The 24,785-nt window shown below is 35.1% G+C and overlaps 1 protein-coding gene across 1 annotated transcript in view; it reads left to right on the top strand.

Annotated features, from left to right (window-relative positions):
- GPR137C (G protein-coupled receptor 137C) overlaps window positions 1-24,785 on the top strand; it is a 52,905-nt gene that overhangs the window by 13,618 nt on the left and 14,502 nt on the right. The window contains exons 2-3 of the mRNA XM_079913224.1: window positions 17,374-17,417; window positions 18,949-19,177. Coding sequence (XP_079769350.1) covers window positions 17,374-17,417; window positions 18,949-19,177 — 273 coding nt within the window. The remainder of the gene's footprint in view (window positions 1-17,373; window positions 17,418-18,948; window positions 19,178-24,785) is intronic.

Genomic DNA, 24,785 nt, shown 5'->3' with positions numbered 1-24,785 from the left:
CACTTCACAAAAGAAGATGTATGCGTGGCCAAGACGCACATGAAAAGATGCTCATGATCGTTAGTCATCAGGAAAATGAAAATTACAACAATGAGATACCATTAAATATAGACTAGAAAGACTAAAATTAAGATGATTATACCAACTATTGCCAAAGATGTGTATTAATAAGAAAATATACCCTGATGATAGGAATATAGTTTTACAACCACTTTGGAAAGCAGTTGGACAGTTTTTGAAAAGTGAAACGCCATAAAACAGCTGTTGAAGTCCTAGAGGCCCAAGAGAAACAAAAGCATATGCCCATACAAAAACTTGAATGTGAATGTTCGTAGTAGCTTTATTCACAATGGCCCAAAACTGAAATTAACCCAAATATCCATAAAAAGCAAAGGGATAAACAAAATATGGTATATCCATACAAAGGAGTATACTTTGCAGTAAGAAAGGAACGTGCTAGTGATAAAAACAACAACATGGATGTATCTAAAAAATCAGTATGTAGAATGAAAGAAGCCAGACAAAAATGAGCTCACACTATGGCATTACATTTATAGTAAATTTTAGAAACTGCAGACTAACCTATAGTCACAAAAAGTGGATTACCTATTGCTTGGGGCCTGGGGCAGGATGAAATTTAGTGCGTGTGGAAAGATTCTGTATTTGATTGCAATGGTGGTTTCACAGGTTGCAAAAGTATGACAAGACTCATCAAATTGTGCACCCACATACATATATTATACCTCAATGAAATTGATTCCCCCTGCAAAAACAAAAACAGTGCAGAGGTTTGAAATATAATCTGAGAATAAGACCTAAAGTGAGGAAGAATGTAAAAAGTGTAGCCCCGTCACTTAGCAGCTCTGTGTAACTTCATAAAGTTATGTGGGTAAATGACATAACCTCTCTATGCCTATTTCCTCATTTATAAAAATGAGAATAATAATAGTACTTACCTCATAGAATCATTGTGAGGAGTAAAGTATATAATTCATATAAAATCTTTAGAGTGGTACCTGCCAAACGGTGATGATTGTTAGCTATTAATATTAAATTTCAAAAAATTAGGATTTCTTAGACTATGTTCTCTCACCCCCAAATAACTCTTTGAATTCAGTAACAGAAATAAAGTGTGAAAGTTTATTTAGAAAAAATTTAAACACTTATGAACACATGGGTGAAGGATGTAATCACAATGAAATTTAGAAAATACTTAGAATATGATAATAAAAATACTATATATCAGAACTTTATATGAAGCAGCTAAACTGGCACACAGAAGTAAATCTGGAACTTCAAATGTTTACATTAGAAAAGAAGAGCCTGAAATTTAGCAAGTTAAGTAAGCATCCAATTTTATGTTAAAAAAAAAGATAAACCCAAAGGAAATAAGCAGAAGGAAATTAATGTAGAGATTAATAAAATAGAAAACATAATAATGAAGAGGCTTAACAAAACCAAGAGCTACCTCATACTTTTTTTTCATGGTCAAATTTCTTCAGGGGTGACCATGTACGTACTCACCATCTTCTCACTTCCCCAGCCACTCTAATCTGCTTTGCCCCATCACTCTACCAAAAGAGCTGTTGCCTAAGGCTCACAGTGACCTTCCTATCAACAAGTTCATTAGGCACTTTTCAGTCCTCACCCAGGTTCATCTCTCAGCAGCAATTGACTCCATAATTTTCTCTATAACACTTCCACTGGCTAGCACACTGTCCTGGATTTTTTTTTTTTTTTTTAAACTACCTTGCTTGCTTCTCTTCACGCTCATCTGCCTCTGCCTTGCCCTCAGAGGTTGAAGATTCTCAAGACCTAAGCCTAGGTCCCTTGCTCTTGCCAAGTGATTACATCCACATTCTTGGTATCATACCACTTAAAAGCAGATGACTCACGTACACATATCTATGATCCTAACACAGACTCTGAGCTCTCGCTTTCTATATTGTACACCTATTTGACATCTCTTCAAGGATATCTGAAGCCCTCAGATTCAGCACATCCATATCCAGCATATTCAACTGAGCTCAGGATCTTTCCTCCTCTCTCCCCACGCTACCCCTATTTTCCCCAAAACCTCACCTTCCTCTTTTCTTCCCCATTTCAGTGACTGGCACTGCTATCCATGTATTTACGTAGTTCAGAAACCTATGAGTCATTGCTGCTGCGTTCTCTCTCATACCTCACTTTCACCCCATTACCAAATCCTGTCTGTTACCTCCTAACATCTCTTAAGTCCATTCACTTCTTCCCATCCACAATGCCTGGTGCATACTACCATCTATCTATTGCCTAGTCTATGGCAGTTAGCGTCCTAATTGCTGTGTCTATATCCTCTGGGTCTTACTCAAAAAGAGCTTCCTTTAAAACAGGGGTCCCAAACTCAAAGGCCTAGAGGGCCCTGGATATTACCCTCTGAGAGATAATAGGGAATGGTAGTGACTATGGTGTATTAGAGAGCATATATCTAAAGAGGGCACTACATTAATTCAGTTTCAGCTGTGAGATGACATTGACAAATCATCTGATTTTTCAAGAGAAAGAAATTTGGATTTTTTAAGAGGAAATCTACTTTTTAAATAATGGAATTGAAGTATTGTTTAAAAAAAAAACCATAGGCTAACACTGGTTAAGCCAAACAAAACATTTTGTGAATCAGATCCAACCCATAGGCTACTAATCTGTATTTCCTTCTCCTCCCCCTTTTGTTTTTTTCTGTATTATCTTCCTTAGAGGAATAAAACAAATCAACGCCATATTTTCTTTATAATGTCCGTATAACAAAGCTAAATTACATTTAATACCCATTAAAATGAACTCTGAGTAATTTACACCTTAATTTATGGGAAGTTTATGTTGTTCTAAGTTTGACCAAATATAAAGAAAGTACTATACATCCCCTTGTGATATACCATCAATGTGTGCCTCGCTCTACTATACTATATACATTGCTTTAGGTCAGCCATTATTGTACATTTGTTTTGAAGGAAATTTTGCATGCTCTTCAGCACCTAATATGTGTGATCAATACTTAATGACTTGGATGGTTGAGCAAATTCATGGTAAAGTAAAGGAGTTTAAAAGAAATGTTTCCTCCACACAAATAAAATCAGAATCTCTAACTTAGCGAAGTAGAACTTTGCATCTAACTTGTTTTAACTAAAGACAAACTTCTATAAATTAAGTGTCCTTGTTATCTTTTTATTTTAACTTTGTTGAGGGGTCTGTTTAAGTAGTTTAATTTCATCAATAGTCCTGAACTAGAATTCTGAGAATATGAGTTCTGGTCCAAATCCTATTCTACTTGGCTAATTGATATTTGTCAAATCACTACTTTTCTGGGCCAGTTGTTTAATTTGTAAAGTGGTTAGTCTCAGTGATATCTAAGACACCTGTAGTTCTCATAGTCTGACACTGATAAAGCTTCTAGAATTTGAGGGTTTCTTTAAAAAATCTCTTCTTACTTTATGACCTAGTTCTGAAATCTAATACAGTGTCTGTGAATGCTACCTCTGAGATATGAATGCCAATTTTTAAATTACACATATCATGTAAAAACCAAAGTTTAGTTTGTTTAGGACATAAATATTTAAATATTTAGAATCATCTGCTTTCTGAAATAAGGTGTAGCTGTATATTTCAAATATGTTCTAACTTTTAACAAAAATTCAATTACAGCTGCCATTTTTCATTAGCATGTTGATCACATGCTACAATTTTTTTCAGCTTTAATATCTCAGTATAAAAATGCTTAAGTAATATTTTCTTCAACTTTTGTGCTCTTTCCTCAGCTATTGTGTAGGACTTTGTCCAGTTGCTGATGAAGCCACCTAGGCTGGTTTGAGGTGATACTGTGTACTCTAGGGAACTTTTCTGTCATACCGTGGAATTAGCAGGTTTTAAGCTAATGTGAATGATCATCATCACTGATTATGTTCAAACTGTTATTGTTCTTAAGAAATCTAGATGGAAAGAAAGCAAGCAGTGTTCCTTCTGCCTTTTTCTCCCTTGGGATATTCTATTACTTCTTCTGATACATTCTGCCCTTTTTTTCCCCACCATTATCTGTCAGAACAATATTCTCCAATGACTCTGGCTCTCTGTCTTTATCTTTACAAAAAGCAATTCTGCTATCTTCCTAGTTTGAAAAGCATGAAAGGTTTTATGAAAATCAGTAATATACAATGGGGGATTTTGTGTTGGAAAAACTTTTTAAAGGATAGCACAGTTTCAGCCCAAATACAATTTAGATTAATTTCCTAACAATTCTAAATCCATAATGTATGAGACTCTTAGTTCAGAAATAAATCCTTTATATTCCTTAATATATGTTAAATTTTCTTCAGAGCTGTGCATAGTAAACTAATGAGCAATCCATAGTAATGTGTTATATTTCAGGGTGATTTTCAATAATGAAAACTCACAAATTTTCCTCCTTATAAAATTAATACTTCATTCCTGAAAAAATAGTTATTTATGCTTTTTAAAAAATGTACTTCTAAGGGCTTCCCTGGTGGAGCAGTGGTTGAGAGTCCGCCTGCTGATGCAGGGGACACGGGTTTGTGCCCCGGTCGGGGAGGATCCCACGTGCCGCGGAGCGGCTAGGCCTGTGAGCCATGGCCACTGAGCCTGCACTTCCAGAGCCTGTGCTCCGCAACGGGAGAGGCCACAACAGTGAGGGGCCCACATACCGCAAAAAAAGAAAAAAAAAAAAAAAATATATATATATATACACTTCTAGTTAAGTAAAGGGTATGGTAAAAGTACTTGATAGTCTGAAAAATAACACAAAATGAAGGTGTTAAACTGCTTCTAGATCATTATATTTTACTAAACTGATCATTTGGTTTCTGAATATATTTTTCTTGGGCATGTTAATTCTTCAGATCTTGAGCAGCTAACAAATAGTTGCAGTGACATATATATGACACTACTATTAATAAAGCAGTATTTGTCACCCTAAAAATGAAGGAATTAACTTGAACTATGTACCATCAAAGATCTAAATGTACAAATGTATCAAAGAAAACCAGGATCCCTATGAGCCTTGAATTAGGAGTCAGGACACCTGGGTTTTAATCCTTTCAATTTCCTGTGTATTCCTAGACAATCCACTTAATCTCTAAAGTGCAGCTTTATTTATAAAATTAAGTTATTGAATTAAATCTCTAAGGTTTCTCTTAGTCCAGGAGAAGCTGGGACAAGTTTCCAGTTGTCCTATCCCAGCAGAGTGTTACGGACAGTGCTTATTCTCCTAGCAACAATATGTGACAACACCTATGAAGTATTGCCAACCAGGAGAGCTTACCTAAGACATGCTGTCCAGATTTTTTATTGGGGATCAGCCAGATAGGCATGGAGCATCTCCCTGGCAGACTTTAATTACTCAGTCTCCAACCTCTTCAAAGGTCAAAATGATACCAAATGGCCTGGGTCACATTAATCACATGTTAGCATAAATTATTATGGTGGTCACATGGCCACCATAAATCACATTGTTAGCATAAATTATTTGGTATGACCCAAGGCCCCAGGTAAACAAAGATATTCTTATCAGGCAAGATATTCCAAGGATTCAGAAATATCTTCCAAGAGCTAGGCAAGAGCCAGATCTTTCTGTGGAATGTGCAGGGTTTAGACAACTCAGGCCTGCTGAGTTAATCCTTTGCTGCATACTTTTCAGTGAAGTAATCCTCTAGAGCCTTCTTGAGGAAGGGTGCTTGGTGAGCAATTTCTGGAGGCTTTTCATGTCAAATATTTTTTGCTCTACTGTCATATTTAATTGATAGTTTATAGAATTCTAGGTTGGAGATAATTTTCCCTGAGGATTTTTAAGGTGTTGCTCCACTTCCGGTGTTGTTATTGAAGCTTGAAAGCCATTCTGATTCTTGATCATTTCTGTGTGAATTGTTTTTTTCTTTACTGAAAACTACTAGATTTTTCTTTGACCCTAGTGTTCTGAAATGATGTCTCTTCACATGGATCTGTTTTCTATCCATTTTGCTGGGCATTGAACATGCCCTTTTAATTTAGTCACATGTATCCTTTAGTTTGGGGAAACATTCTTGAATTTTTCATTGATTTTCTCCCCTCCTTTGTTTCTGTTCTCTCCTTCTGGAACTCCTAACATTTGGATGTTGGACATCCAAACAGATCTTTTTCTTACCTCTTCTCTCCTATTTTTCATCTGTCTTTTGTCTCTACTTTTTTTAGGGAGATTCCCCCAACTTCTAGCCCCTCTCTTGACATTTTAATTTCTACTAGCTTGTTTAATTTCTGTAAGCTCTTTTTTTTCCTCTGAATTTTTTTTTATTAACAGCATCTTGTTTTTGTTTCATGAACGCAATATTTTATCTCTCTGATTCTATTAATAATAACATTGTTTAGTTTTTTCTTTATAATTTTCTTTTTTCTATTAGTTTGTTGTGATCTCTATCTTTCATTGAAAACTTTTGAGCTATCTGGTTATCCTTGGCTGTCTGTTCATAATTAAGAGTGGAAGCTCTAAGCATGTGGGTGAGGCATGTACACACTAGGTGATCTGGCTGGACGATTTGTTAGGGAACCTATGATGATGGTATACTTAGGTCTTTCCTCTTGGGCCACTCAGATTCTCTGGGGGAAAAGTATTCTAATCCTTCAGAGAATAAAGGTGTAGTTTACAACACTTTGAGAACCTAGTCAGGGAAGAGGGTTTGGGCATGGGGGAATCCCTTTACTTGGTGTTCATTACTAAGCTCCCTGTTTTTTGGAATGGTGCCAAACTATCAACTGTGCCTGCCATCTAACTCTTACTCCAGGCCAGAATAGCCTCTTCAGAGAATAAACACCCAGATATCTGGCAGAATGAATAAGTGGCATTTCAGGGCATGGGCTAGGGAAAGAGATTTAGGGATCTAACTGCTCTTAAACAGCTTTTATCTACCCCTGTTTTAGCCACTTCCACCTCTCAGTTCCAGTGGTCCTTGGTTCTCTTGGTTCCTGAACCTTTTGAAGGTTCTGAAATATTTATCAGGTTGGTTCTCAGTCCTCCTCACTACTGGCTTGGGATTCATCACATTTTGTTGATGATCCCTAAGACCACACTCAGCCTCAGTGACTTGCTAGAAGGACTTAGAGTTGTTATACTCATGGTTACAGTTTGTTACAGTTCACGGATAGGGTAAAATCAGCAAAGGGAAACGACACATGGAGTAAGGTCCAGAGGAAACCAGGAATAAGCTTCCAAGAGTCCTCTCCCAGTAGGGCCACATTTCTTCCATAATGAGTTGTGACAACATGTGAAATGTTACTTACCAAGGAAGCTCATTAGAAATTCAGTGCCAAAGTTTTTTATTGGGGCTTAGTCATGTAAGCACTCTTTGCCCAACACCAAAATTCCAGACTTCCATAAGGAAAGCAGGTGTTGTGTATAAACCATATTGTTTGCACAAAAAGCTTAGGCACAATGAAATACATTTATCATTTAGGGAATGGTGAGAATCTTCCCAAAAATCCAAGTTCCCAAATGCCAGCCAAGTACCAGCCTTACAAGCAGGCTTTTCTAAGGATAGCAGTCTCAGGCATACTATATAAACTCTTTTCTGCACACATATCCATCTGCTTTCTAGCTTCCAACACTTTGTTATTGTATCCTTTCCCATTCTACTCACATTTATGGGTTTATATCTTTTAAGAAAATCCCTTTGCTATTGTTTTAGTGGAGTTTCAGGTGAGAACAATTAGACATTTATCTTCAGTATTAACCTGGAATTTTATTAAATTGTAAATCAAAACACCCCACTTTAATTGTATAAAATCATTTTTAAGCAACTTGAGAGAAAACAGACTAAGCAAAGAGAAGAAACTTTAAATTTAAAAAAAGATGTTAGTATCCTAAGAGAGTGACAGAAAGAGATTGTATCCTCTGTATCCTAGAAAGAAGAGGCTGCTGTAAAGAAAAAATATTTAGAAGATTTTTAAAAAGGAGTTTTTAAAAAATGAAATATAGGATAGGCATTGAAAGAGAACATCTGAGAAAAGTCTGGCTACTCACCTTATAGCTAAGGCATATAAAAGCTTTTTTTTTTTTTTTTTTTTGCGGTACGCGGGCCTCTCACTGTTGTGGCCTCTCCCGTTGCGGAGCAACAGGCTCCGGACGCGCAGGCTCAGCGGCCATGGCTCACGGGCGCAGCTGCTCCGCAGCCTGTGGGATCTTCCCGGACTGGGGCATGAACCCATGTCCCCTGCATCGGCAGGAGGACTCTCAACCACTGCGCCACCAGGGAAGCCCAAAAGCTTCATTTTTTTAGTATGCAGCACTAGCAAGGGCAGGCTTGGGAATGGTGCACTACTCTCCATAGGAACTTAAATTGAGATGGAATCTAAGGAAACTGCTTCTGTGAAAGAAATCTACATAGTTGGAAATATATGCCTATCTATTCAGAATGGGGAAGAGACTTTGTTCACCCCAATTTATTTTTGCATCAATTCCAAAGTTTATATAGATATGTTCTCCAATAAAGTTTCTATTTCAAATCAACAAACATGGGAAAATTGACTTGACAAAACGAAATTGTAGGGGCTTCCCTGGTGGCGCAGTGGTTGGGAGTCTGCCTGCCAATGCAGGGGATGCGGGTTCATGCCCCGGTCGGGGGGGATCCCACATGCCGTAGAGCAGCTGGGCCCGTGAGCCATGGCCACTGAGCCTGCACGTCCGGAGCCTGTGCTCCGCAATGGGAGAGGCCACAATAGTGAGAGGCCCACATACCACAAAAAAAAAAAAAATTAAAAAAAAAATTGTATAGAAAAGCACCCATTCTATAGGTATTTCAGTATCTACTATCTCCAAGCAGCATGGTTCTGAATGCCATGAGAGACAGTAAATGATATATAGCTCCATGGTGACTCTTCCTCAAATCTTGGGATACCTGTATTAACTAAACTTATGTTAGATAACATTCACAAATAAAATATATTTATCATACTCTCATCTTTCTTCCCTTTACTTGAAGAACTAAATAGGGAGACAAAAATGAGAGTCTGAATTACAAAATAACAAAATCATTTCAGATCACTCATAAATAGGTTAAATATTTTAAAATGTTTGCTAGTGATGAGTGTTTTAAATCTTCATTAATTCAAAAATTATAAACTGATATTTTCTAAATTAGGGACTACTAGTTTGTACGTAGGGAAAAAAGTAGGTTATATGATGAAAAACATTTGTTATCCATCAACCCATATAATTGTTCATAATTTTAGAATAAAGAATAATATCCTTCTAAAATAGCCCATTTAAATTCTAAAATTTGTGTGGAAATGCAAAAGACCCCAAATAGCCAAAGTAATCTTGAGAAAGAAGAACAGAGCTGGAGATATGCTCCTGACTTCAGACTATACTACAAAGTTAAGTCATCAAAACAGTCTATCCTGGCACAAAAACAGACTTATAGATGAATGGAACAGAATAAAGAGCCCAGAAGTAAACCCATGCACTTATAGTCAATTAATCTAGGACAAAAGAGTTGAGAATATACAATGGGGAAAAGACAAGTCTCTTCAATAAGTGGTGTGGGAAAAATGAACAGCTACATGTAAAAGAATGAAATTAGAACATATTCTCACACCATATACACAAATAAACTCAAAATGGATTAAAGACCAGAAGCCATAAAACTCCTAGAAGAAAACATAGGCAGAACACTCTTTAACCTGAATCATAGCAATATTTTTTGGATCTAAGGCAAAGAAAGCAAACACAAAAATAAACAAATGGGACCCAATCAAACATAAAAGCTTTTGTATAGCAAAGGAAACCATCAACAAAACAAAAAGACAATCTACTGAATGGGAGAAAATATTTGCAGATATGACCAATAAGGGATTAATATCCAAAACATAGAAACAGCTCATTCAACTCAACATCAATAAAAACAAACAACCTGATTAAAATATGGGCAGAAGACCTAATCAAATTTTTCCATAGGAAACATATAGATGGCCAACAGACACTAATCATCAGAGAAATGCAAATCAAAACCACATTGAAATATTACCTCACACCTGTCAGAATGGCTATCATCAAAAAGACCACAAATAAATGTTGGTGAGGATGTGGAGAAAAGGGAACCCTCATACACGGTTGGTGGGAGTGTAAATTGGTGCAGCCACTATGGAAAACAGTATGGAGTTTCCTCAAAAACTAAAGATAAAGCTACCATATGATCAAGCAATTCCACTCTTGGGTTTATATCTGAAAAAAGTGAAAACACTAATTCAAAAAGATACATGCACCCCAATGTTCATAGCAGCATCATTTACAATAGTCAAAATATGGAAACAACCTAAGTGTCCATCAACAGATAAATGGATAAAGAAGATGTGGTATACACATACAGTGGAGTACTACTCAGCCATAAAAATAGGATGAAATTTTACCATTTGCAACAACATGGATGTACTTGGAGGGTATTATGCTCAGTAAAATAAGTCAGACAGAGAAAGACAAATACCATATGTTATCGTTTGTATGTGGAATCTAAAAAATAAACGAATGAATATAACAAAACAGAAACAGACTCACAGATATAGAGAACAAACTAGTGGTTACCAGGGAGAGAGGGAAGAGGGGGTATTAAGATAGGGGTATTAAGAAGTACAGACTACTATGTACACAGTACATAAATTGCAAGGATATATTATACAACACAGGGAATATGGCCAATATTTTATAATAACTTTGGAGTATAATTTGTGAAAAATTTTTGAATCACTATGTTGTACACCTGAAACTAATATAATCAAATATACTTCAATTTTTTTAAGTGTTTAATTAAAAAGTAAAATAAAATGACCCATTTATTCAGTTTTTCTGATACTAAGAAAGACCTGGAAAGATATGGCCCCTCTGACATAAATTGGCATCAGCAAATCATTTACATGTATGCTATTTACCATTCTAAACTTCTGGAAATCTACATAAAGTACATGTTTACTGTGCTTCATGAACTATCATTCACTGTCTTAACATCTTAACAAATGATAATTGCTTGACATTTTTTATATGAATTTTGTTTACCTAGCATCATGTCCTGTTAGCTATATTCTACAAAATACTTGGAATCTACTAATATCAGGTCATCATTTTTAATCTTATTGTAATCTCAATGTGATTGAAGCACCTGGTTGTGTTTATATGATGCATTGTAACATTCTGCAAATCTGGGACCACTGCTGACCTTTAATTCTTTCTTTGTTCAGCTCAACTCCCTCTCACACTCATTATTTATCCCATCCCATGACCTTTTAGATTACACTTTCTACCCTGTCCCCATTCTCTTCTTCATTTGAACCTTTTAAATGCCTTCACTGAACTCTAGCTTTTTCCAGACAACACTTCGTAAACACCCCATCTCAATTTGTGGGAAGAACAGTCAGCCTGTTTTATGTTTCCCAGTACACCTTCTGATGTTATACCATCATCATCTGTCTTAAACCCATGCCATCTGATTAGGTCATCACTGGCTATAATAATAACTTCCACTTTCCTGGGTGAATCATCACTTCCTTTCTTCTGGCCCTGTCTCTTGAACATCTATAGATGTCCTTCAAAGCCCATATTGATAATGCATCCAATGTCTCTCAATTCAGTGGCTTCTCAGAGCTCTAAAACCCTCCATTTCTATTTGAGCTACTCAGCAGCATGACCACACCTTGGATCAACTCTTGAAAATGAAGCAATTCTTTCCAACCCGTTTCTTCTCTTTCCCCTTATACATATGGAATTCATCCCTTTATATGTTTTTTACCCTCATCGTAACCTTTACTCACTTTACCCCTTTTGTTTCCCCACTCCGTTAGCTTCTTTTTGATGTCATTTTGCATTTAGAACCTATGGTCAGTCTAGTATTCCTCATCCCTTGACTTTGCTGTGCCGATGTGGTTCACTCACCCACTTTTTCTTTCCTACAATAGTTCCACGTGTCTAAATAGTTCTAAATTTTTGCTTGAAAAATGCAATGTAGTTATTTGAACTTTTTATAATGGTATCTTTTTTTCTGTTAGAGTGTTTCAATTTTCAAATTAGGAACCCTTACTGACCACATATACTGTCAACTGCCTGACTTTAACTGGACCTCTCTGCTTCTCAATATAATCTATTATAGCCCTTCTATTCATGTGTTCCAAATATTTTCCATATTCCAAGGGCTTAAATCTAACATCTCTTCTCAGGATATGACCTTGCCTCCTACTTTACTAGAAAAGAATAGAATCCATCTGCCAAATTCTCTCATCCATCTTCTCTACATCAAAATGTTGTGTCTGTGCTACATCCCCACTTCTTATTCTAGCAAAGAGAGGTTTGTAGATTATTTTAAATTTTCTGTGCAGACCTCCAAATTTTTCTTCAACTGTCTTTTCTACCCTCTTGACTCAATAGTATGTGTTTTCCTTTTCAAGGCTGACCTGCCTCACCTAGAGCCTTCTTTAGCAATTGAACTCTCCTTTCCTCACTCCCACTCTCCTCCATTTACCATTTCACCCCCTCTAGTTCATTTTTGATCAGCAGATTATTAAATCAGAAACTGTGAAAATCTGAGATTTTACCCTACTTGAAAGCTGACAGGTTAGCCTGCCACAGTTTTATAATACATATACCAACAGAAAACAGAAGACCCATGGGTCAGAGAAAAAGACCATTTATTACTCATGGCAAAAAAACAAAAAGCAACCAAAGCAATATTTTGAATCAAGCGCCCAAGCCCAATTCCTGTAAGGCAACACAATGAGAGCCAGATGTTACCTGTGTATGCAGCAAGGTGTGTTACGGGAGAGAAACCCCAAAATGAGGAAGACAGACAGACCTTATCTTTACTCTGGAATGTAAGCAAATCTTCACCAAGGAGAGAGAGGAAGACTTTACTCCCCTGGAATATCTCCAGGGGGAAATGTTCTCTATATTATACCAATCAGGAGACAGATCTTCCCTCTGACCCTAAGGTAGACACTATCTCTAATTTTCAAGGATGTTTGCTGTGCAAACCCCTTGCATAGTAGAAAACCTGGCATGTAGAAACCTGCAATATTCCAATACATGATTTCCAATACAAATTTTCCTTTTCTTATCTCCTATCTTCAAATATATCTCATATAATCTGTGCTCACTGCCTTTGTCATCTTAATTCCTTGCATTTTTTCCTGTCATTCCGCTGAAAACTATTCTCTTCAAGATACCTCAATCAAATGGTTGTTTCTTAATTATTCTTGACTTTTTGCCGAATTTAACAATGGCTGAACTTTCTTCCTTTCACCTCTAAAGTACTCCACTGCTGTGACTAGTCTGATTCTTAAGTCTGTGTCCTTTGGTCATCTTTCTTTTCTTCACTTTTTGGGCTTTTTCATTTTGACTAATAAATGTGAACATATCACAGGTTGATTTCTCATTCTACATTTGCTCCCTCAAATATATTCTACTTTGAGTTGCAGCTGTCACCTCTGTAGGTGATTGTGATTTACTTCTTATATTCCAAAACTCATCTGCCATCTCTATTTCTGCCTATATCTAATAAATTTTAAAACTAAGAATCAATTCTATGACGTGACTTTTTAAAATTGTTGTCAGTGAGACTTTCATTCTATCAGTTCTTTAGATTCAAAACCTGAGAATGAGATTGCATGGACTCACTCAAATGCAACAGTCTTTTAACTGGAATTCTTTATGCCATTCTAATCCATTGTCTACACTGTCACCTAAGAAATCACTTGAGCATAAAATCATATTACAGAGTTTGTGGGAGTTAAGGTCTAATCCTTTGACATTTTTATACAGGGTCTCCGTGATTGGACGACTGCTTCCCCCTTCAGTTTCTGCTTGTGCTGTATTTCCCATACTCACCCACACCACAACAACATGCCAAAGTACTTGCTTTGACCTAAATTCACTGCTCATTTATTCAAACATTTTCTGAACCTACTGTGAACCAGGTATCATGCTGGGCACTGGGACTATACATATGAGTAAGTTACGTCTCTCTTAAGAGGGGAATAAAAATGTAAACAAATGCCATAAAGTATGATTTGTAATGCAGGGATACAGAGTGGTTTCCCTCTTCCTAAGGCACTTAAGGTGACAACATAAAAAATGACAAAGAGTAAGGTATTGAAGGATGAGTTGGAATTTGCTCTATGACCATGAAATCATATTTCAGGTAAAGTAAAGCGTGTACAGAGGCACAGAGATGTGAAATTAAACCCCTTATTTGAAAGTTGTAAATAATTCAGAATGAGCAGACCATAAGATTGAAGATGGGGATAAAAGGATATAATGATGGGAAGGTGGAACTAAGTGATAAAAGACCTTTTCTGTATCAAAGGAGTATGGGCTTTTTCCTGGAGTAGTATGATCAGATTTACTTTTTTAAAAGAAGGTGTTCCATCATAGTAATAATTTATTCAGGCAAGAATGATTGATAGATGCTAAAACTAGTGTATGGAAGTTTGACAAATAAAAGATATTTACTAGTCTCTGAATACCTCTCCACATGATACTCATTACAGTGGGAAAAACAGTAACTTAACCATGGAGAAACCTGGTAGATACCATCTTAACCAATGATCAAAGTTAACCTCACAGTAATGGGACAAATCAACATCATGAACCTCATGATATAATGCACTGAGAAGAATGCAGCACCATCATTTCTGTGGTATTCCTACCAAAACGCAAATTCTGAATCTAATCATGAGGAAATATCTGATAAACCCAGTGAGAAGCATTCTACAAAATCACTGGTCTGAACTCTTTAAAACTGAATATCATGAAAGACAAAGGGGGAAAATGACAATTAAGGAATTAAGTATACATGAAATCTATGTGTAATGTATAATCTTGGATTTTTCCCTCCCATAAATGGCATTTTGGGGACCAAATGGCAAAATCTGAATAAGGTCTGCAGATTAGATAATAGTATTTTATCAGTATCAATTTTATGATTTTTTTAATCATACTGGTTATATAAGAGAATTTATTTTTTAAGGAAGTATACATTGAAATATTTAGAGGTAAAGGGGCATCACATATGCAACTTACTCTCAAATGATTTTTTAAATCATATATAGAACATGTTCACGTATAGGACATGTTTATAGCAGCATTATTCACAGTATCCAAAAGGTAGAAGCTGCTCAGGTGAACATCAGTGGATGAATGTTTAAACAAAATTTGATATATACATAAAAAGGAATATTATTCAGCCTTAAAAGGAAGGAAATTCTGACACATCTACATGTGTGATGTCATGGATGAACCTTGAAGACATTATGCTGAGTGAAGAAAGCCAGTCACAAAAGGACAAATATTGTATAATTTCCCTTATATGAGGTACCTAGAGTAGCCAAATTCATAGAGACAGAAATTAGAATGGTGGTTGTCAGAGGCTGGAGGGGAGAGGAATAAGGAGTTATTGTTAGATGGATACAGAGTTTCAATTTGGGAGGATGAAAAAGTTTTGGAGATGGGTGGTGGTGATGGTTGCACAACAATGTGAATGTACTCAGTGCAGTGAAACTGTACACTTAAAAACTGGTTAAATTGTAGTTTTATGTCATATATATTTTAGTACAACTTTTAGGTAAAAATAAAACATGTAGAGAGGTGAGAATAAAGGAAAAATAGCAAAATGAATAGTTATCTTCTAAAGATACAGATGGAGTTAAGAATGGAAGCAGAGAGACCAATTAAAAGGCTATATAGTAGTAAAGACAAAGAAAACAGATGTATCTGAGGATGATTTAAGTGGTACAATTTGAGATTAAGAGGGTAGTATTTTAAAATCATCTATCACATCTAGCTTGTTAACCAAAATACAATAGATATGAGTAGACGCACAGGCTGCTATCTCTGCCTGAGCCTTTACCTGTCTAACACTCATTTATCCTTCATAACTTGACTCAAATGTGACTTCTCTAAGTCCTGCCTACCTGACCCTTTACACAGTCTCTCCTCTTTCCCCTTACCTCTCACCATTTCCTGCACTGAATTAGTCTATCCCCCTTCTTAGCTGTTGTGGTAGCATCTTTTGCATTGATGACATAATGTTTCAAAATAGTTGGTTTATCTCTTTCTTTCATATACTGAGCTCCTTGAGGGCAGAACCAGTTACTGTATGTATGAATCCATGGTACCCTTCATAGTGTGTGCTCAGTAACTGTTTGAATGGAATCAGTAAGTTACTGAGTACTTACACTGTTTTCCTTTATAATGTTCTGTACTTGCCTCTTTCTTTCCAGGCCCCCCCACCCCCCGCTCAAAGTTCATACTCTATTTCAGTAGTCTTGTAATTAGTCTTTCTACTTCTAGTCTGAAGTTTCTCTGCAGTTGCCTTACGTTGATGCCAGATTAATGAAATTCTGTGATTTGGAGTGCTTACATAAAAACCCTCCATATCTTCCCATTATCTAAATAATAAAGTCCATATTCACCAGTTAGGAATTGAGACCTTCCACAGTATGTTTTCAGAAGTTACCATGTTTATTTCAAATTCTACTTAACCTACCTGATTAACTTTATTCATCAAATATTTGAGAACCTGCCTTTTGCAAGGCTTTATGAAGAAAGTAAGTTCCCTAAATATGATCTCATCTTTGTGTTCATTTTTTGTTCCCTTCTTTCTTTTTACTATTTTATCTTAGGGGTAAATAATATTGGGAGAACACTCACCCATATTCATATTTAAAAGTAAGTCGTTCCATTTTAAGACAAAACATGAGTGATATAATGAAGTTTAGAATAGGTGGCAAGCCATCCTTCCCATTGTCTGGCTTATTTGCAAAACAGAAACAGACTCACAGACTTAGAGAAAGAACTTATGGTTACCAAGGGGAAGGGTAGCAGGGAGTGATAGTTAGGGAGTTTGGGATTGACATGTACACACTGCTATATTTAAAGTGGATAACCAACAAGGACCTACTGTATAGCACAGGGAACTCTGATTGATATTCTGTAATTATCTAAATGGGAAAAGAATTTGAAAAAGAATAGATACATGTAAATGTATAACTGAATCACTTTGCTGTACACCTGAAACTAACACAACATTGTTAATCAACTATACTCCAATGTAAAAAATAAGTTCAATAAATGTTTAAACTGAATTAATTCTGTTTAAAAATGTAGAAATTTAAGATTATACCATAGAAAGTTATTAATTTATTGTATTAAACCTTTGGAAATCTGCCTATGTTTTCTCCAGCGTAGTTCAACTGTTAACTTTTGAGTTTTACTTGCTATCTATTATTATTTGTTGTATCACTTTGAAACACAAAATCAAAACAAATTTAAGAATACTATATTACATGTGTTTTCAAAACTTTCTTTCTGTACTCTCTTTATAGGTTATATGTAAAGTCAGATGTGCAACTGAACTTGACAAACACAAGTAAGTTTCATGAGTAGCAAGATCTATATTTTTTTTCACAGTACAGTTCCCAAGGTAGAAGGGCTTTATAGTTGAGGATGCCTTAGCAGTTTTATAGAAGATCAAGTAGTTAGATTAGTTCATAGGAAGTGAATTGAGTAATCTGGTCATTCCCTTTCAGCAGTATTGCTGCCAAACACCTTTTTTTGCTGCTCTGTCACTGGCCTACTTCAGATGTCAGATGTTTTAGGACTGTTTCATAGGGTCCACAAATACTCAAGATAGATTATGCTGTTTAGAGTAAGAATATATAGTACAGTTCCATGAAATAAGTAATATTTCAGTACTGATTCACCTCAGAAATGAGATTGCTAAACCTGGGAATCAGAAGCCTTGGGTTTCAGACCAATTCTCCCACAAACTTGCCAGCTATGCAACTCATCTAACCTCTTGGTACTTTGTTTCCTAAACTACTATAATCCCCTGGATGCATGGATAATTTCAAGGTCCATTTTGGGTTTCAAAGTATATAATTATTATTTTTATTGTTTAATCTGAGAGAATATTAAGATCTAAACTTCTCAAACTAAAATCTTTGTACTTTGCATGTATACTTAATAAAGATTGCTTGTTACAGATTACACATTACCTTCAATTTTTCCTTGTGTAAATTACTCCCAAAGGCAAACAACATTTTATGATTCCCACTATTGAAAGTGACCAAAATGGAAGATATTAGAATGGCAAATAAATTTCTAGATCATGTTAATTTGGGGTATAAATGTATTTGAACTAGGATTACTTTCATACAGGAAGCTGTTCCAGCTACTTGATACAGACAGCCACACCTTACCTGAAGAGTTTAAAAATTAGAAGTGGTCCAATTTTTTTTAGGGGGAAGTGGTTAAGCATTTTACTTTGGGAGTAGTTCTGTACGCATAGTAAATATGCAACTTTATAAGAAGATGAGGTACTGATGAGTGTGTGAAACTCTACGTATATTGTCCCTGTGTTCCTCTTTAGTTTTGTTTGAAAGAAATGTTTGCTATAGATAATCAGATGTTCATAAAACTGAACATTGTTTAAAACACATTTCCCTTACCTCTTAAAGTTAATATTAGTGATCAATTTAAATTTATATACTGTATATTAATTTTCCAAGCAAATTATAAAAACCTGATAATTCTTAGAATGGAAAGGTCAATGAAAATGTGCTCAGCAGTTACGAAAATGAAAAATTCAGGATTACTTGAATTAATGTTAAAATAGTCCAATATTATTCTTCCTGGTAGAGACAACTGAATTCAAGTCCACATGAGATTATTTTTAAATTAGTGCTTTAGAATCTCATGCCATTTTTAAATGGCTTAGATACTAATTTCATAATGGCAAAAATATCCCAAGTAACTCTGAGTAGTTATTAAATTTGTATTAAATTACAAGCAGTTTAAGCTGAAGGAATTATTGTACTTAAAGTACACACTAATTCAGTATTAAGTTTAATTTCTCATTAGTTTTATAAACATCTAATAAACTCATTTTTTTCTTTCAGAATTCTGTTGCATTTGGGCTTTATATTGGCAAGTCTTCTCTTTTTAGTGGTGAACTTGACTTGTGCAATGCTAGTCCACGGAGATGTCCCAGAAAATCAGTTGAAATGGACTGTGTTTGTTCGAGCATTAATTAACGATAGCCTGTTTATTCTTTGTGCCATCTCTTTAGTTAGTTACATATGCAAAATTACAAAAATGTCATCAGCAAATGTCTACCTCGAATCAAAGGTAAGTATATTTCTTAAATTTATACTTGAAAATCTAACTTCAAATCTTCATCCTATGAACCATATTTTAATGGAAATTTTATAATTCTTCAGAAAGCATTCTGAGTGTCAGGTACATTTTTGAGCATGAAAGAATGATCACAAGAAATTAAAAGGTATTCAAAACTGAGCCCTTACTAAACAATGTTTTTTTTAAAGAAGAAGCTCATCATGAGCATATTGTATTTTCTATGACTTATATCCTCTACCCTGGAGGCTAATTAAATGATAGAAACCAGAATTTATACAGATGTATCACAAATAGTCTAATATACAAAGCCATACTAACAACTGAAGATTTCATCAGTAAGGGTGACAGTATTGCCATTAAACAAATTTACCGCATCATGTCTATTCGTATTTGGGTTAGCAACGTTAAGGTGTCATATTGGTAAAGGGGTGTTTATTTGTATAAAGGTTTAGAAAATGTTACTTCACCCCATAATATGAAGTCCCTATGACATTTGAAACAGCTAGTCGTGTAACTAAATTTATAAATGCCTTGCTTCTCCCTTTCTTTATACTTCGGGTCAGTAAACAAAAACCAGTGTTAACCTATTAACAGAAAACCATGAATGTTTCTACTGTTGTTGATTGACAATGTGGTTGAGTGATGAATCAGTGTCCCAGTGTATGTATGGCATTGGATGTGGGGCATAGATGTATGGATATTGGCTCATAGCCCATCGCAGGCTGAGTTCCTCATCTATGCTTCCAGAGTGGTGTTGGGCTCGTTGGGCTTATGCATACATACAAGCTTGCTTTAATGTGGCATCATTGCCTATTCACTGAAGATAAACAAGATAGTGTCTTAAACAGAACAGTCTTCTGAAATATTTTTAGATTTCTATATTGTTATTATCCTTAATATAGTCCTACTAAAGTTAATTAAATGCATGGTAATTAACTTGTCCTTTAAGTTTACGTGGAGATGTTACCTTTATTTTTTAAACATATATCAGTAGAAATATAAATATAGAAATAAAAATAGAAATAGAAGAGAGAGAGAGAGACAGATAGACAGACAGACTCACTTTCAACCCATTAATCTCACCCGGAAAATTATTTTATTCAACTTCTAAACTTTTACTTCCTAAAAGTTAAATATTTTAGCTAACTCTGGCTTCAGTTTCAGTGTTAAGAATAATACACTCACTGTTGTTGTGGTGCGTAACCTTTTGATGTAGCAACAGCATCTTTTCATAGTGTGATAACATCGCCATAGAATCCATACCTCTTGTTGTCTAGTGATAAAGCATACACAGATGTGGTTGAATTTAAAGAGCTTCTTTTCTGAATACCTAGCAACTTTCTAAGTTTGGTTTTACTCACTCTGATATAGAAAATTCTCTGAATAGAGTTAAGTTGCCAGTCTCAGGAGGGAAGTTCATCTGATAACTCCTCCAGAATTATTTCAAATACCTTTCCCTCGCTATCATATGAAAGATATTAAATTTAAAAGGTACATGCATTCAGAATTCTCTAGGAACACTACAGAGAAACATGTTCAAATACACACCTATAAAGGTAAATATAATATGAGATATTCGATTATTTTTATTCTATGTTCTGTAGTTCTTGGTCTTCCTAATTAGGGTATAAACTTCTTTATTCAAATAGTACGTCATCTTGCTTTCACATTCTCTTTGTAAAATCACTAGGCTCATTTTTGTGTTTTGACTTCTATAACAACATATAGTCATGGCCATTTCTTTTATTCCATCAACAAATGTCTGTTGAGCATTTATATCCTCCACTTTCAAACTGACCTTGTTTCTGGCTGTCTCTCAGAGAGTTTCCTTAAAGTTCAGACTTCAGTCTGTTTTTCTCTTTATTCTTCCTTCCTTCTCCTACATATTTGGTGACAATGAGATCCTCCATGATTTGTCTCAACCAGTCTTACCTACCTTATTTCTAAATGGCACACAGTATGCTTCCCTGTCTGTATATCCTTAGGCCGTTTCATCTTCCAGGAATGTTTTTCCCTCCCAGTGCTCTATTCCTGTTTGTCCTTATCTTACCCAACTTTAAAGGCATAACTCTAATGTTACCCCTTTTTATGACCTCAATTTGGTCCCTTCTCCTCCATCTCCAGAATAAAATTTAGAAATAACTCTCTATCTGAATTCTTTTAAATTTAATTTTATTCTTTTAGCAACTAGACCAGTGCTGTGATTTGGTTCTTTTTCAAAGTAGCAACTCTAACTTGCGTTTTAAATATTAGTTATTGTCAATTTGAATAGTTTATTTCTGCTCTTTCATTTTTTAATTTTTGTTCCTTTGTTCCATATCTATGTTCTTATATAGATGCTTAATTTATTATTTTGTAAACTAATAAAGGTATTAAGAGCAATATGTTTTCTCAAGTACTGCCTTGGCAACTTTCCATAATATCGCTATATTATAGCAACATTCTTATTTAACAAAAACAAAGAAAATTTTTCCGTTTGGATTCCAGCCATGTCTCAAATACTACATATTTACACATCAGTGCGAATTACACATTATCTCTACATATAGATAGATACTATCTTTACACTCCCTTTGGTGGAAAGTCTAAAATTCAGATATCTGTCCTCTTCAGGCCCCCTAACCTCCATAAGAAATTATCAGTTTTACCCTCTGCTTGATTGTCCATGCATACGAATGTGGCCTACTAAACAATGTAGAATTTCTGTACTCCAGGTTCTTGTTAGAAAAAATTTACTATCAACTGTTAAATTCAAAGGCTTAATTGCTGGAAAAATTACCTGAAGTATGTACAGTCTGTCCGTTTCCCTGTCTATTCCATATCTTCTCCTCTGCCCAATCCAGTTCATTATAGAGTTGTATTCTGAGACTGCATTGTACCCTGGATAGAATTGTCTTTCCCAACATATACTGTGACATTATGCTTTGGCCTACGTCAAGAAATATGTATGAAATTCTTGTAAGAATCATTTATCTTAAAGTCTCTATTATGTTGTTAAGAATATTGTCCATACAATCAGTGTTCCCTAGAAAAGATCTTTTCCTCCAATTCAGTACTAGGTAAAACATTATTGATTAAATTCTTCTTTTCCCTGGCTACTATGTTGTTCAGAAACAAATATGTGACTCACCTTTATATCAATCGTAGATGACCTTATGATACTCATTTTTGTTTCTGGGTCTACCTCTAGTTTCATCTCACTTTCTTACCCCCACCCCCGCACATTCCTATGTTTACTTTTTATTCTGTGTGTATCTCTGTAACTACTTCAAATTCTCTTTTGCAATGAGGGTGATATAAATGAAAAATGGGATTGGATATACTTTGGGATATGTTTATATCTCTTTTTCAGGTATATTGATTTTTTAATTAATATGAAAAGACCTTAGTGAGAGACAGTATATCATAGTGATTAAAAGCTGGAAACCTGGGATCAGATAGATAATGATCTAAATAAATACCATCTCTCCTGCTCATTGGCTGTATGACATTGCACAAGTAACAGTACATCTAAGCGTCACTCTCCTGATCTGTAAAATGGAAATAATGACAGTATTGATCTCAGAGGCTGTTTGAGGGTAAAAGTAGTACCTACCTTATAAAGATGTTATAAGAATTAAATTAAAATGCATATAAAGTATTTAGTATAATACCTCGCACTTGGGAATGCGCTAACTTACAAATGTTAGCCATTATTATCCTAATGTGTACTAAGGGATGGTAATGTAGCTTCAGGAAGTTCTTGAATACCTGAAATTTTTGGCAAATTGTATCTGGAGACAGATCCTATATATGTAATCAAATTCTCAAAAGGAACGGTGTAAAAGAATAAGGATTACCTGAAGAACAGGATCTCTCTTTTAAATAATTTATTGTAATTTTATTTGACTCTATTTATATCCCATCCCACACAGATTTTGTAAGGATTGAAGTCTCTGATAGATTACATTTCATTGTTTAACTCATTTTTCTTAGAAATTTTTGGAACATGTATTGTTAAAATTATGTAATGGCTTTTTTATTTGATTTTTTTTTCTTTTCTTGATATTAGCTTTTAAGTTTTTGTCTGTTGCTTACATTTCAAGTATGTCTCATTAACTTTAAACAAAATATTTTAGAGTTTTTTTTATATAAACTCTTTATAGTGTAAACAAATAGTTTATATTTATTGATATGATTGTTGGTATTGGTCCTTTTCTCCCATTAAGGTTTTTTATTGCTGTTTGCTTTGCCTTTATTTGTATGATTTCTGTGGTATATTTGAAATTATTTACTTTTATCAGAATTATAACTTTTAACATTAAAATGCATACAATAAAATTATTTTTATTCTAATATTCCTTTCCATTTTAGAAAAAAATAAGCATATTTATAAGAATATAGGAGACATATCATTTTTAATGGAAAAAATAACCGATTGGCACAAAAAGGTATAAACCGATGGTAGATGCTTAGTCCCTATAATGGCAAGTTGGAATTATCTACATGAAAGACCACTCAAAGGTGGGGTGGGAATAAAAGTTAAGCTTTCAGCCTTACATCTCTGGTCAAGGACACATACAATTTTATACCTGCATAAGAGTGTAAAAGGAATCATTATCTGACTCAAGGTCAGCTTATCTCCCTGCCCAGTTAGCCATTTACAAATAATGCATTTTCTCTCTCTCTCCCGAATGTCTAACAGTTTTAATTACTATGCAAACCTTTCTGTCCCATGTTCACTCAATCCTTGAGCCATATTAATGAATGTATTAGGATGGAGGCATCATTAGCATCTTGCAGAGACACAGTAACATTCAGCTAAACAACATTTCTGATCTTTCATGCAGACCAGCTGATCCTATAAGACTAAAGAAGGAGTGTATGGTAATTTAGGCCATAATTAAAGAAATAGGCTAAAATGCCATTAATGTCTCACTTCCACCACCCTGAAATATGACTTCACCAGAATTTGGTGAGGATGGTGGTAAAAAAAAAATAGAGGCCGCATCATCCTCTGTAATAGGAATTATTGCCACCTTCCCAATATTCTGTTATAATTTCTCTCCTGAGTCACTGGGATTTTCTTTATCTATCTTAAGCTGTGGTACGTCTTTAATTTACTGCTTTCATTCCTCCAGTTCTTATACTCCAAGTCTTATTTCCTATTCTGTTCTACTCTGCTGCTGAGCCAACCCTCCACACACTTATCCCATTTGAAAAATCCCTGCTTACAACCCTGGGCTTATATCTTTTACCTACTCCTAAGCTCAAGTAGCTTTCCCTTGTACTTCTAGACTCCTTTACTAGACCAGCCAGCATTTTCAGAATTTTTTATTTTTCCATGGTCATAAGGTCCATCCACTAAAAGCCATCTATTCTGTAATGGTAGGGTCATAGGAGCCAGAGATCTAATTTCATTGTGTCTTAGCACAGTGAAACTCTTTTTGAGACTGTTTTAGGCCATATAATTATCAAAATACATTTTAAAATTTACTAATTGAGACTACCTTATTTTCTTATTTTTCATTCTAATTTCAAAATGGAAGTAGCGTTTGTGAGATGAATTCAAAAACTATGTGCAGGGTTCTACTTCTGGTATTGGCTGAGTAGCTTCCAT

Source organism: Stenella coeruleoalba, assembly GCF_951394435.1.
Source record: "Stenella coeruleoalba genome assembly, chromosome: 2".
NCBI classification, from domain to species: Eukaryota; Metazoa; Chordata; class Mammalia; order Artiodactyla; family Delphinidae; genus Stenella; species Stenella coeruleoalba.
This window is presented reverse-complemented; position numbering and strand designations above follow the sequence as displayed.